At 41.0% G+C, this 13,259-nt stretch overlaps 1 protein-coding gene across 1 annotated transcript in view; it reads left to right on the top strand.

The window, feature by feature from the left end:
• Positions 1–13,259, top strand: part of GFRA1 (GDNF family receptor alpha 1) — a 353,246-nt gene that overhangs the window by 193,230 nt on the left and 146,757 nt on the right. The window contains exon 4 of the mRNA XM_054984264.1: positions 3,630–3,969. Coding sequence (XP_054840239.1) covers positions 3,630–3,969 — 340 coding nt within the window. The remainder of the gene's footprint in view (positions 1–3,629; positions 3,970–13,259) is intronic.

The raw sequence follows: 13,259 nt of genomic DNA, 5'->3' as shown, positions 1-13,259 counted from the left end.
GGTAATCCAGCAGTCTAGTTCAAAATTCTTTATTGGATGCAAACATCTTCAGTCTACTTACTTATTTAAGAAGATCAATCTAAGGTATACTTTCTTTAGCATCTGTCTCCAGCTTGATTAAATAAATATTTCAACACAGACATATGTTGGAAATGCCCATTGGATCACACAGATTTCTTTTGAAAACATTGAACATGTGACCATATTCAAAACTATGAGTCCCAGTGATTCTTCCAGTGATTACTAATTTTAGCATAAATTAGGAGCCATTAGTAGCTTTCTAGAATCTCCTTAAGCAAAGTTATGCCCTTCTAAGTCCATTGAGGTTATTGAACCAAACGCAGGATAATTGTCCTCTATCAATTTGTTTGCCTATCTGGAACTTTTTCACGACTACCAAGATTTTATATACTCAGCATTAGAAATCAACAGTCATCTCAAAAGTTAAGGAATGGTTTATTAAAGCAGTGGCTGCCACAGAAATAGCCGGCGTTATGAACAGTATTAATTGCAAAAATGAGTTAATTCTACTTGCATCCCTGACATGGAAATATATATAATTTATAAATAGTTAACAGCCAGTGTGGTGTAGAGGTTAGAGTGCTGGATGAGGCCTGGGAAGATCCAGCTCATATTCCTGCTCTTCACAAAATTTACTGGGTGACTTTGGACTTGTCTTTCTCTTTCATGCATACCTCCCTCACAAGGTTGTTGTGAGGATAAAATAGAGGAGTAGCGAATTATGTATAATGCCTTGAGTTGTATGAGATTCTTAATTTTAAAAAAGAGAACTGCATAGCACTTTATATGTCAAAAACTATAAAAATGTTTAGTAATAATTGTATATAATATTTATTTAGTAACAATGGTTTGTTAGCTTGTAATGGAAAGACACTAACTCAAGTTTTCATGACAGATGAGCAACTTACATTATGAAAAAAATACAGTGGCTACACAGTATTTTAGATAGTTGATTTTCATATCAAAATATTTATCTTCAAAGGTGTAGTGATTTTTCTCAGATTTGTCATAACAAAAAAATCTTTGGTTCAAACTAGAAATGCAGTTGAATTATGCTTCAACTGGGACCGAGCATACCTGTGCGACCGCCTGTCACCATATGTTCCCTGGAGATTGCTCCATTCAGCAGATAAACATCTACTGGTGGTTTCTAGCTCTAGGGAGGTTTGCTTTGCTTCAACCAGGGCCAGAGCTTTCTGGGTCCTGACCCCAACATGGAATTCTATGTCTGTGGAAACCCAGGCCCAGCCAGATTTATTATCTTCCCGCCAGGCATATGGGGGTTGAGAGGGGTGGACCAAAAAACCAGCTTCCTACCGGGGGAGAGTTCCTCACCCCCAGATTGTTGTCATCTGGTAGCTGACCACCTTGCCCCAAGGATGTGTCTTAATACTTGATGATGTGTAATATGGGTATGACTGTTTTAGACTTTACTGCATTGATATGTTTTAATCTAATTTATGCTATCTGTTTTTATTGTATTTATTACTGTGGGTGATCCGCTCTTAGCCTACTTGCAGGGAGAGCAGAATATAAATTGGATTAAATAAACAAATAGGTGAGAAGTTATTAAGGTTAGAAGTTACTGATTAAGGAAATTTGATCAGCAACCCATACAAATATTGGAGCTTTCTCAAGATTTTGACTTTAACTTTTTTCAAAGACATGAGGTCCCAAAACTGTTAGAAAGGAGAACGAATTTTACATACTGATTGTTTAGTCTGACCAAATCTTGATTCAGAAAGGAAGGCAGAACAAAATCAAGCCTGCTTGAAACTTTTTGGAGGACATAAGAGACCGGCATGATGGATAATGACATCAACCTTGACCTAGCCTGTAGCCCGTCTGCCAAGTTTTACTCCTTGAGAGGCACAGTTGTCATCATTGCTAAGAGAGAAGGCAAAGTGTCAAAATGATTGTTTTTGTGGTGGCCTTAGGCTTCTGGACACTTTAGAACAGTAGGAAGATATAGGTCTGTTTTGACATGTGACAGCACAGAACCCATTCTGGAAATTTGCAGTAACTGCTTATTGAAGGCAGCTTAGTTTAAGCTACTCTGCGTAACATTTGCCTTCCAGAAACAAATAGGCATGTAATTATTCCGTAATCACATAGTAATTAGTGTCTACTATGCTTATATTGCATAATTATATGCCCTGCAAATTACATGGAAATTATATTTGGATTTAGCATGCAATTTTGAACACTGTGTTTTATACAAAATAAACCTGGAATTTAATACATAATTATAACTTCAGTAATACTAAAAATTCTGTAGAATGTTAGAGCTATCTCTTGGCATTTTTTGTGTATGTATGGTTTGACATACCAGGCTGTGATCCTCAAAGCACTTATACTGGAACAGTCCCATAGCAGTATGGACATTTATTGAAGCAATGAGGGGCAGTTCTACATATGACCTGTCTGTGTAAAATGGTCCTTGGGGCTTATGTATGAGCTTTGCACACTTTCATCTGCATATTTAACTTTTAATGTGAACTAAAACATATATGGAAAATTGCTTAGCTACGTGTGTCTTCTTTATGCAGTCTACACATGCATTTGGAAATGCATGGATTGCACGAATGGAGTGGAGTCATGTAGAAATTTAAGTGTGTACATAATGTAAGAAGAGCCCTCCTGGATCAGACCAGTGGTCCCATGTAGTCCAGCATCCTGTTTCACACAGGGGTCAACCTAGGGATCCCATTCCCCCAGTGGGGGCGAGTCATCCCCCACTTTTACCCTCTTCTTCCACTTAGCTGGCTGGCGGGGAGAAAGACACAGGAACAGACACAAGGGCATGATCCCAGGATGGCGCAATGATATCATTCCTGGGAGTGATGTCATTGTGCCAGCCCGAGAGAGCTCCTGCACTTTGCAGGGGGCAATTTTGGACCCAAATGGGCCTGTTTGAGGCCAAAATTGGCCCACTGCAAAGTGCACACTCCCCCCACCCCCCGTGCCGGTGTGATGATGTCACTTTTGGGAGTGACATTGTCGCACCAGCGCAGGAGCACACACATGCATAGTGCATACGAGGAGCATCATGGGCCCAGCAGAACATAAGTGCCAGGTCCTCCACCTCTCTTTGGGAGGCTAAGGGGACCTGGTAACCCTTGGTTAACCTGTTGGCCGGGAGGCCCATTCAACAGGACATTAAGACCAAGGTCTTCCCTTAATGATGCCTCTTAGGACAGGTATTCAGAGGTTTAGTGCCTCTGAACATGAAGACTTCCTTTTGTCGTCATAACTAGTAGCCATTGATGGACCTATTCACTTTACGTCTGTTGCCCCCAAGTTCTAATATTAAGGGAGTGGGATTATAGACACACATTAGGGACGACATGTGAGCTTAAGAATAGCTTCAGCCCTCCAACTATGTCTAACCTACATCTTGGGCCCATTAGTGCCTTGAGGATCGCAGCTGTAAACGTGAATCTTACTCTCAAGTGCAACTTCCTGTCTTTTACTTTGTGTTGTTATAGTCAGTTTTTGCCATCAAGAATTTCTTGAACTCATATTTTCAGTTATCTAAATAAGAATAAAGTGGACATGAATATTCCAGTATAATAATAATCCTATTTCTTTGTTCCTTTTATACACAGTGGAGTTTACGATTTCAAAGGGGAACAACTGTTTGGATGCAGCAAAAGCCTGCAACCTAAACGATACCTGCAAGAAACTCCGATCGGCTTACATAACCCCCTGTACCAGCAGTGTGTCTAATGAAATCTGCAATAAGCGGAAGTGTCATAAGGCCCTAAGGCAATTTTTCGACAAAGTTCCCCCGAAGCACAGTTATGGGATGCTGTTCTGCTCCTGCCAAAACATTGCATGTACAGAAAGGAGACGCCAGACTATTGTTCCTGTGTGTTCATATGAGGACAAGGAGAAACCGAACTGCCTGAATTTACAAGATACTTGCAAGACGAATTACATCTGCAGGTAAGATAGCACATGGCAGTGGGGTGATTAATGAGGTAGCAGAGGGAACCTTTGGAGCTGCTGAAATTACCAAGGCTGGAAAGTAGCATTTTCGCCTAGGAACAGGACATTTGGGAAAGAAAATCTGACATCTTTAACAGAATAATAAAAACATCTCGTTAAACCTGCATCATGTTAAAATGTCTCTTCCCTTTGGAAAACCTAGGATATTATATATGTAAAAGCGATGAAACATTTCCAGAAGCATTCACAAGGTAAACTTTTCTTCTAGTCAAAAGATAAAAATTCAATTATGATAAAAATGTTTAAAATTATCCCATTTGTGATTGGCATAATTGTAAGTAGTTTTCTGAACACTGCCAAATACCTTGAGATTAGCAACTTAGTTTGGACCCTCATTCACATCCCTAGATTTAACAGATGCAAAACTGTAAACATCAATCACAATATTACCGTGGAACATGGATCAATTAAAAACCTACCAGATTAATTGGTAGGGATTTCTGATTAATTTGTACGGAATTTGTAGAGGGAATCCTCAGCCTTGGGCAAGGCACACAGGTAAGCTTTCTAATAGAATCATTAAGAAGAGTCGCACTAAACATCACTCAAATACTCTTTATGACTAAGAAATCTTGCTATTGAAAGTGAATTTCTGCAAGAAAGCCTGCCAAATATAGCATTTCTCTTGTTACCAAACTTTTCTTATTGAAGTCTCTGAACTATACTTATTTTTCTTCACCTACCAGGCAGTATTTATTTATTTACATTATTTATAGTCCTCCTTTCTCACTGAGACTCGAGAGATTACACAGTGTAAGTCAATATGATGAACAGCTGGGACATTCAAGAAACAATGCAATAGGGTATGCAAAAACAAACTCTGCAGATATTTGAAAACAAGCAGAAAATCCAATACAGAGCTGAAACAGTGCTAAAACAGAGTATAAGCAATGAAACCTGACATATTATTCCACACAGAAACTACCGAATAGGAACATACTTACAGCAACAGATAGTGCAGAGTGGTATAGTATTTTTTTTATATATAAAATTTTTATTGGATGGGTTCACATACATTTCACAAACATTTTACAACAAATATACCCCTTTTCTTAATATATGTTTTCCCACCCACCCCCTTTTCCCTTGTTGACTCCCAACAGCACTCTGACCCCTTTTCCCCTAGTAACTATCTCTAGTCTAAGTTGCTTTTCCCCTATTGTTTAAGGCAAAGTTTTATCTTATATTTCTAAATCTCTCAGTAGTTATCAAGAGACCACAACTGATCTTTCACGTCCCATTTCTTTTCTAAATATCTTTAAAGTTTACCCCAATCCTCCACAAATTCCCTTGGATCTCGTTCTCTCAATTTCCTTGTTAATTTGTCCATTTCCGCCATGTGTAACAATTTCTGAATCCAGTCTTGAATTTCTGGTAGCTGTCTCCAGTGTTGAGCATACAGTAGTCTTGCAGCCACCGTCATGTAATAAACCAGAACTCTATCCCTAACATTAACATTTTCCATATTTAACCACAATAATAACAGTTCTGGGCTTTTTGCTATATTACTTTTCAAAAATGATGACATTTCAGCAAAAATCTTAGACCAAAATAGCTTACCTTTTTCGCAAGTCCACCACATATGATACATTGAACCTTCATGTTTTTTACATTTCCAGCATTTGTTTGACATTTGATTGTTGGCATTTGCTAGTTTTTTTGGTGTTAAATACCATCTGTACATCATTTTATAGCCATTCTCTTTTAGACTAGTAGCTGTCGATATTTTCATTGTGTTTCACCAAAGATATTCCCAAGTGTCCATTGTAATTTTTCTATTAAAATTCACTGCCCATTTTACCATTTGAACTTTGACTGTTTCATCCTCCGTGTACCGTTTCAACAAAAGTTTATATATCTTAGAGATAATTTTTAGGCCATCACCTAACAAAAGTTCTTCTAGGTCCCCATGCTCCTGCCTAAAACCTTGCTTTCTTTTATCAGTTTCAAATAGATCTTTAATTTGCCTAAATTGTAACCATCTATATTGAAATGATTTCCTTAACAGAAGCAAACTGATCTCCATATCAGAAGATGTTTGCATCTCCATATCAGAAGGAGCTGTTTGCATCTACTCCGCCCTCCCCTCTCCTCCTCTATATCTGACCCGTTTCTTCTTACACTCCATGCATCTGACGAAGAGAACTGTGATTCTCGAAAGCTTATGCTACAATAAAATTGGTTAGTCTTAAAGGTGCTACTGGACTCTTTTTGATTATGTTGAAATGGTAGCTCTATATTGTCTTTAATCCTAGGTTTGTTTTTATCCCAGTTCAACAGTTCTTTGTAGGTTATCCATTCTTCTCCTTTATATTCCAGACTTGAGTTCACAACTTCAGCTGGTACTATCCACAATGGTCTTTCTTCACCTAAAAACATCTTATATTTTTGCCATATCACAAAGAGATTTTTTCTAACGTAATGATGAAGAAACATAGAATCCATTTTGTATTTATCATACCACAAATATGCATGCCATCCAAACAACTTGTTATGTCCCTCTAGAGCCAATAGTTTATGATTAGACAATTTTACCCATTCTCTCAGCCAAGTCAGAGTGGTATAGTACTATATGTGCAGTGGGGTAGCCATCAAGCCCATCCCACTGGTTCTGGCTTGCTTATGTGCCTGTCTAAGGCTGAGGATGCCCCACAAAAGTGGAAATCCCTACAAATTAATTTGATAGGCTTCTGAATGATCAATGTTCTACGGTAGGATCTGGGGAACTGGACTGGACTTGTTAAAATTTGTAATGTCAAATTTGAGCCTCAGAGTCAAAACAGACGAGACGTCTGATGCATGGAGGACACTCAGCAGTTTCTGCAAGGTTCGATGGGAAATGTAGTGAGAAAGAACGTCTGTCAGGGAGAAGAGAGAGAATCTTTCTCTAAGCGTCTCATCTAGCCTGCTTGGCTCCCTCTCTCCACTGCCAGAGTGCTCAGCTCCCAACGGCATTTAGGGGAGCAAGGGGAGCCCACTGGCAGCAGCAAGAGGAAGCGCGCTCCACTTGCTCCCTTGGACTCCATCTCTTGCAGGATAGAGAAGATTCACTCTTTTTGTAAAACAAAGAGTTAAGGTGGGGGGATGAAAAAGAAAGGAAGCTTTTGGCTAGTGCCCTTGACTCCTCAGTTGCTGAGTTACACAATCTCCCCCACCCTCTTTATTTTAAGATCTGGCAGATTCCACCAGAGTATGTGCTGAACTACACAGTCTCTCCCTCCCCACCCCCTTTGGGTGAAATATGTGGAAGCGGGGGAGAGACTGTATAGTTCAGCAGCAAAGGAGCTAGCCAAAAGCTTCTTTTTTCCCCCTACCCCTCCCTCCCAACTCTTTGTTTTACAAAAAGAATGGATCCTTCTCTCTCCACAGCGATCCAATCCAGCGGCTCTTTTAAAACTACAGTTCCCAAGTAGAATTGCAAAACCCGACACTTAAACAGCACGTGCCAGGCGTCACTGTGTGGTGAGACCCTCAGTGCTTGCTCCTTGCTAAGAAACTTGCAGAGAATGCTAGATTAGGTGGATATTGGCTTGATCAATAAATACTCTCCTTATGTTCTTAAACAGGAATATATAATCAAGATCACTTATCATAGACTGATTATGGATTAATTATTGTTTTATAAATTTAAAATTTATAGTTCTGCTAGTGGGATTATAGCAGAGAGAGAGAGCACTGCCTATCCTTGTTACAAGAAATGCTTATTGTATGTTCAGCTTCTCATGGTTGTGCAAAGAAAAAAAAAGTCCCACTGGCAATATGAAAATATCTGTGCTACAATTCTGAGATGAAGGCTTTCCTCTGTAGTGATAAAATGGTAAAACCAGTGATGGAACAGATTATTGCAGATACTAGGGCCCAAATCTCCATGAAATTAATGTTCATACATTTTTCACGAAACACAACTGTTAGGGATGTGTGCCTGTATTCCCCTCGCCCGACAACTGCTTCCAGAGTCTGTACTGTCCTTGGTTGCTAGCTGCAGTTAGTGACCTGTTTATCCAAATGCAGTTAGTGTTCCCCTCACTAAATATGATTACTTGCAAGAGCTGCCTTGGACAAAATATCATTTTCCTAATTCAAACAGTTCTGGAAGAAAAGATAACCTCTCCTTGTCTACTTCTGGTGCGTGCATTTTACTGTCTCAATAGTAGCATTTTCACCAGATTATCTACTAGTATTCTAGTGCATTTCTTACTCACAGGAAGTAGAAAAGGAACTAGTTAATGGACATTATTTAAATCTGCAGCATAAGCTAGTGCCTTTCAGTACCAATCCTTCTTGGTCTGTCTTCATTCATTTCAGTATTCATGTTACTTAATTCTGTTTTTCCCCTCCATCTCCCCTGACTTAATGGCTTTTGTTATCCATCAGTGTACAATCCAGCTTTTGGGTTCAAAATTTTATTGCTCTTTTTGAAAGTGACAGGAACATGAAAATGGATTTCTTCACAAATTACCAATTCCAGTTCTTTTTTCTATTCAAACTGCACTACAGCTCCTGCGCTCTGCAGTGGCCCAATCTGGTCCGAATAGGAGTGGATTCGGGCTGAATCAGGCCACTGTGGAGTGCGGCAGTGCTCCCACACTTCACAGTGGCCCAATCCAACCCGAATCGGCCCACTGCGAATTGGGCCTGAATTTGCTGCGGAGTGCAGTAGCACTCCCACGCACTGCAGCAGCCTAATCCAGCCCAAACCAGCCTGAACTGGGCCGGATTTGGGTCGAATTGGGCCCGATTCATCCCCCTGCTGAGCGTGGAAAGCAGCCCTGTGCTTTGCCGCAAGCAAGGGGACAAATGACTGTGAGTACCAGGTCTCCCACCTCCTGCTGGGAGGGTAGGGGAACCTGGCAACCCTAGTCTGAAGGTGGTTCATATCTTAGTGGTTCGTATCTTAGTGCTGATCATCTGATTACTGTAACATCAAGTGACTGCTTCCATGTGTGAAAAAGTCATTCCAGATTAAACACCCCAGAAGGAATTTTAATATTGTTTTATATTGCTTGAAATGCAGCACTGTTCATTGATAGTTCATATATGCAGCTGCAGGTCATCAAGTGTTGATTAAGGAATAGTGAAGAATCAAGTGATTTACATGCATGTATAATCAAAAAGAGTCCAGTAGCACCTTTAAGACTAACCAATTTTATTGTAGCATAAGCTTTCGAGAATCAAGTTCTCTTCGTCAGATGTACCATGCATCTGACGAAGAGAACTTGATTCTCGAAAGCTTATGCTACAATAAAATTGGTTAGTCTTAAAGGTGCTACTGGACTCTTTTTGATTTTGCTACTACAGACTAACACGGCTAACTCCTCTGGATCTTTGGACATGCATGTATGAATCAGTCTTGGATATCCTGTTTTACTGATTGTTAGATAGGATGTCTCCAGTTGATCCTTGGGAACATTTTTAGAAGAATAGCATTTGCTTCTCTTTTGTTCTCCACAATGCGGGAGAACAATTCCTCTTCTTGCTCTGGGGCAAATGATAGCTGCAAATCCAGATATTTATGTGGCTTTCATGATTATTACCTCAGTCACTAATAGATTTTATTTTTACTGTGTTTACAAAATAGAAAATTTCTGTGTCATTTCTGGTTCTAATCAGATTAAGCCAATTTTATTAATTACTTGCCAGTGCTAAAGTAAACTTTACCAGAGTATCTGACAATGTTGGCAAGTTCCTGGTTCCTCCCACCCCCTTAGCTGTACTGCAAGTAATGTCTGGCATAGATGCCTGAAAACCCAATGGTATAGCTCATTAATGGCTTGGGAATCAACAGTGCTAGAGGTCTGGGATTGGGTGTGTGTGGAGGGGGGGGAAGCAGATTTTTGTCTATCTGGCTAAATTCAGCTGTCTCCAATCAAATCAGAGAATCCCTGATCTGATCTGGGAAACCAGATCCAGACTTCCAAATAAATCTGGGTTAATCCAAATATATCTGGGAAATGTTGCTTCAGCCTCAGGCTGCCTCCTTACTGGGCTTCTATGGTGTGTGTGTTTTTTTTTACCAACAGGGGAGGGACGAGGGAGGGGGTAGTGAGATAGAGGCAGAAGGAAGGGTGAGTGAGGCAGGGAGAGGGGAGTGAGTAGCCAATCTGTGCAGAAGCTCTTTTGTCTGCCTGGCTTCTGAGAGTGACACTGGTTCAGTTGGGCTAAGTTGTGGCAGTGTCCCTACCTTCAGTTTGGTTTGAGTGGAATTTGCTGCCTTGAAATAATTCTCTGGTTTGATGTTGGGCATTGGTCTCCTTGCTTCACTTTTGTTCTGGTGTGGATTCCGTTCCCTTGCTTCAGTTTGGTTTGTGTGAAATTCTGTTTTGACACAGTTATCTGGTTTGATGTTGGACATGCTGTGATTCTAGGGAGATTCCATTCCCTTGCTTCAGTTTGGTTCTGTAGGCTTTCTCTAGGCTGAGCTTGTATTTGGGAGTGTGCCTCTGGCCAGTGGTAGCCTTGCTCCTGTGTGTATCTGCCTGGGAGCCAGTTTGGAAACTTTCCTGCCATAGGAAATAATGGAGAGCAGCTGGACAGCTTGCTCAGGGGGCACTTGGGTCGAAGGGGTATCATTTTGGTTCCATTGGGCTTTCTGTATGCTGTGCTTACATTTGGGCCATAGCAGCCCTACCCCAATGTGTTTCTGCAGTGGGAGTCAGCTTTGACTTTTCTTTCCATAGAAACAGTGGAGAGTGGCCTGGGGCACCTTGTTCAGGGGCCCATAGAAATGGACTATGGAGTCCAGTCTTCCTGAAACTTGAAGGTTCTTAGAGGACAGGCAGGAGATAGTTCTCTGCAAATTTGGTGAAGTTTATTTGAAAAGTGACCCCGCGTCAGCGCCCTAGGTAGCCTACAAATAGGTTTCCCCATAGAAAATAATCACTGAATAAATTTGGGTTTCCCTAATCTTGCCAAACCAGATTGGAGAATTTTACCCAGATTTCAGGGAACTATTGAGGAAAGTAAACCAACACCCTTAACTAGTTGTAGATATCCCCACTTCACTACTAGTTTGAGAAACATCTCAAGGCATTTAAACTTGGTAATTATAGAATTAAAAGGTTTATTTAGCAATAAGCCTGATTGTAGTTAATTAGGTAACTGAATGCATACAGGAAAACATCAGCACCTGTATTTTATACCTTTCAATTGACACAGAAAAACATGTATACAGTTCATAAGTTCTCATACAGTTCTGTAAACAAACAGCCAGTTCTTAAAAACAGTCAAGTCAAGCTACGTGATCTTCTAAACATGGTGGATTGACAGGTCATAGCTAGCATTTAAAAGGAATACAGTAAAAAAAACATTCCTGGATGGCGCCATTGATTTCATAACATAACTGGGAGAGAATGTCCAAGGCAGAGGCTGAATATCTGCAGATATAAACAATTCTTAATCTTCAGTGTATAGTGGAAGAAAACTCACTGTGCTTTTCTCACGGCCTCCATGTTACAATGTTATAATAATAATTGCGGTAACAGAAATGCAAAACATAGGGTATAAGAAGGATTTTCTCACAGACTTTGAGCAGACTAGATCAGTGATTTTAATTGGAAATAAGGGGGCTACCACAAAATTCACTAACAGGAACCCAGATCCCCACCCCAACCCCCAACCCTTGAAACCCAGATCTGGATTTCCCCCCCTTTTTTTGTGCACACCCCTAGACAGTGTATCTCTATAGTTGAAATGTACAAGGAGCAGTCACCAATGCGGCAATGCTAGGGATGCTCAAACTCTTGAAGGTTCGGTTGTCATGTAATCACCAGGTGTAAATATGTCACTGATTTGTCAGTTGATCAGCTTGACATTCTATTTGCCAGAGTTTGCTGAAGGGAGGGGGGCTGCACATCAATGCCTGCACTTACCTTTCAGACGTATGTTCATCTATGTTCTTCAGGACTGTCCTACATTGGGACTGCACCTGTGCAAGCCTACCACTCAGAACAGGATTTTCCTAGCTTTTAGACTCCTGAGGGGGCGATTCCTCCCCCCCACCCAACTGCTCCAGAGTGATTTTTCCCACTGAAACAGTCACATGACTCGGAGGAGTTGCCCCCTTTCCCTCAGTTTACTTGCTGCCTCAAACAACAGACCTTGTTAGTTTGCTCTTTATAGTGTCGGTTTAAAGTTTTATTTAAGAACTGTAGTTAGTTCTTAGGCATTAGGATTAGAATTTTTAAGTTTTAATTCGAGCTCAGTTTCTTTGGACGTCGTGTCATCAATTTAACACTGCGATGCTGAGTCGTGTGTTTGTTCTCTCCTTTTCAACTTATATCATGGCAGACAAGTCCTTGTTTAAGAAGTATGAGGAATGTGGAACTAAAATGGTGAAGATGGAAGGCCATTCCTTATGCCTCATATGTTTGGCCAAGGGCCATGTTGTTGAACAGTGCAAACACTGTCAAGCGTTTACACCTAAAACAAGAGGAGACCGGGCTTCCCAACTGAAAGCTATGCTTTGGGAGAAAGCCATGTCTAGCTCCACAAGCCTGGCAGCAAAGAAATCTGCCCCAGCAGAGCGCTTTGATGAATGACCCCTCTTTGGAACTGCTCTTGCTTTAGATCCAACACCTTCCTATAGCAGCCAGCCCAAACCACGCTCTCAGTTTCTTGAGACCCCTGTGTCAATATGGTCAGCTTCCAACATGATTGTTATTAAGGATGCTGTTCCCAGATCCAGGAACAGAAATTCCAGATCACCAGTTCCAAGTGCTTCTAGGGAGAGTTTGGCTGAACCTCCTCTACGCAAGCATAAGGATAATTCGAAACCCAGACCCAAGAGTAGGTGTTCGGCAGCTCACCCAGAACCAGTTCTTTCTTCGGATCTGGTTGAGGTAGTGTCTGTCCATCCTGCCTCAGACGATCACACTCTGCATCTTCTGAGTCAGGCAATAAGATGCAATCTGAGACTACCTGGGTTCAAGACATGCTGTTCGGGGTTATCGCAACACTGATATTTGATTCCATGGTATTCCCATTATCCACCTCCATCCTACGTTCCTGGTTGGAGGGACATTTATCCACCATTCCACTGGTTGACTCTGGCTCCAGCCCATTAGGATCTGAGGAAGAAACACCAGTCTATGGATCTGGGTTGGGTGCCTCCATCCAGACCTAATACTTCTGGGCATGGATCCAATTTGGAGTCAGAGGTGGAATTGGTAAGTTCTGATCGCAGTGCAAGTCTCACTTTGGAACCATTGCCTGAGGAAGCTGTGGGCAAA

Source organism: Eublepharis macularius, chromosome 6 (assembly GCF_028583425.1).
Source record: "Eublepharis macularius isolate TG4126 chromosome 6, MPM_Emac_v1.0, whole genome shotgun sequence".
Taxonomy (NCBI): domain Eukaryota; kingdom Metazoa; phylum Chordata; class Lepidosauria; order Squamata; family Eublepharidae; genus Eublepharis; species Eublepharis macularius.
This window is presented reverse-complemented; position numbering and strand designations above follow the sequence as displayed.